The sequence below is a fragment of the Pistacia vera genome, unplaced genomic scaffold, assembly GCF_008641045.1.
Source record: "Pistacia vera cultivar Batoury unplaced genomic scaffold, PisVer_v2 Contig1403, whole genome shotgun sequence".
Taxonomy (NCBI): Eukaryota; Viridiplantae; Streptophyta; class Magnoliopsida; order Sapindales; family Anacardiaceae; genus Pistacia; species Pistacia vera.
Window position 1 is genome coordinate 1 of NW_022195471.1, and position 1,565 is coordinate 1,565.

The 1,565-nt window shown below is 31.9% G+C and overlaps 1 protein-coding gene across 1 annotated transcript; it reads right to left on the reverse strand.

Annotated features, from left to right (window-relative positions):
- Positions 1 to 145: 145 nt before the first annotated feature.
- On the reverse strand, positions 146 to 1,182 carry LOC116123244 (peroxisome biogenesis protein 19-2-like). The gene is made up of 3 exons (XM_031409040.1): positions 1,029 to 1,182; positions 904 to 958; positions 146 to 485 (listed from the first exon to the last, which is right to left on the reverse strand). The coding sequence occupies exons 1-3, from the start codon at positions 1,066 to 1,068 to the stop codon at positions 161 to 163; spliced, it is 420 nt and encodes a 139-aa protein (XP_031264900.1). The 5' UTR covers positions 1,069 to 1,182; the 3' UTR covers positions 146 to 160.
- Positions 1,183 to 1,565: the final 383 nt, after the last annotated feature.

Here is a 1,565-nt window from a genome sequence, read left to right on the forward strand (position 1 = left end):
CCATAAGGGCTTTTAAGCATTAAAACTCTTGTCTAGATTCTTTATTGTACAAGCAATTACCCCCAAAAAGTAAAGCAGCGTAAACACAAACAACACCAAATTCAGACCAGTACTTGCAATTTAGTTTTAAGCAAACCACTAAAACCATTAACTCAAAAAATTAAAAATAATAATAATAATAATAAAATTGAAGAATTACCTGAGAGCCAGCAAGCTCCTCAAACTGCTTAACCCAATCATCAACCACAGCATCCTTACCGAAATCAAATCCACCTGGTTGTGCCATTGATTCTAATCCTTTCACAGCCTCCCTCGTCTGTTCTCTGAGCTTATTAAGAGTCTCCGTGACATGGGAATCTTTTGAAACCTTTTGCTTTCCCTTTTTCTTGGTTTTCAAGTCAGGTAATCCCATCCCCAACCCTTGTATCCCAGATGGCAAAGTACCAAATTCTTGCTTCTTCTCTGTGCCATTTCCTTCTCCACTCCTACAAGCAAACCAAACCAAAGCTAAAAGATTAAATCTTCTTTTAACCAAAAAGGTCGAAACTTTATAGCAAAAAGCTTATACAGAAAAGAGGAATTTAAAGCTTGTAATATATAGAAAAGACATATAAACATAGCATACAAACTAATCATGTCGCCTGAGTTAGATAAAAATATACACATAAACTATAGTGCCAATTGAGATATACTAATACCAAAACACCGCCACTTGTATAAAATGTCAGATATAAAAGATAAAAACTTGAAATTTGAATCAAAAGAGTCAAGCTTCTGAGCAAAATTGAGAACCAAGGACAGAAATTTAAAGCTGTATAGATTAAAGGAAGAGGCTTTGGAGCGAACACAGATACAAGTACAATTAGGTATATAAAAAGAGGAAAAATTGAAAAAGTAAGAGACCTTTGAGTTTGAGAGGAAGGAGTGAGATTGAGATTCTGGAAATCATCCAAAGCACCTGAAAGTAATTGAATTAAGAAATAATGGGCAGGAGAGAATTAAAGAAATAAACAAATAAAAGAACATACTGTCGAGAAGTTGGTCTAAATCATCGGAGTGGTCGGCCATAACTGTAACTCCTCGTCAAATACCTGATTAACTCAACTCGCTTATTGAGATATTCTGCAGAGGATAGAAGTGGCACCGCCTTTATACAACCATCAATAACAAGAATTATTTTGACTCTTTTGACCCCTTTAAGTCCTACACTTTTTCTTTTCCTCCCAAATATCTTTATTTTCTTTTAAGAAGAATAAGAATGGAGGAGCTATTTTTAATATGGCTTCAATTTGTAAAATATAGGAACCAATTGATGGAAGGGTGAAACTAAAGAAATAAAATTACAACCCCTTCTTACTTTTGTTGAGATTAGGAAATTACTTTTACCAAAACAAAATCTCTAATCTTCAAATATAAGTAAAACTATTTTCAAATAGTAAGTATTTGTCTAATTTAATAAAAGTTAAAAACATAAATTTAAAGTATAATAAAATAACAAAAATTTTCTTGTCATATTATTTTATGAGTAAATTGTTTTAATTTATATTGTTATGAGTTAATAAATA

Coding starts and splice junctions, on each gene's coding strand:
- LOC116123244 (XM_031409040.1), bottom strand. CDS start 1,068: ATGGCCGACCACTCCGATGATTTAGACCAACTTCTCGACA. Junction 959..1,028: donor TTTAGACCAACTTCTCGACA/GTATGTTCTTTT, acceptor AATTACTTTCAG/GTGCTTTGGATGATTTCCAG. Junction 486..903: donor CCTTCCTCTCAAACTCAAAG/GTCTCTTACTTT, acceptor GTTTGCTTGTAG/GAGTGGAGAAGGAAATGGCA.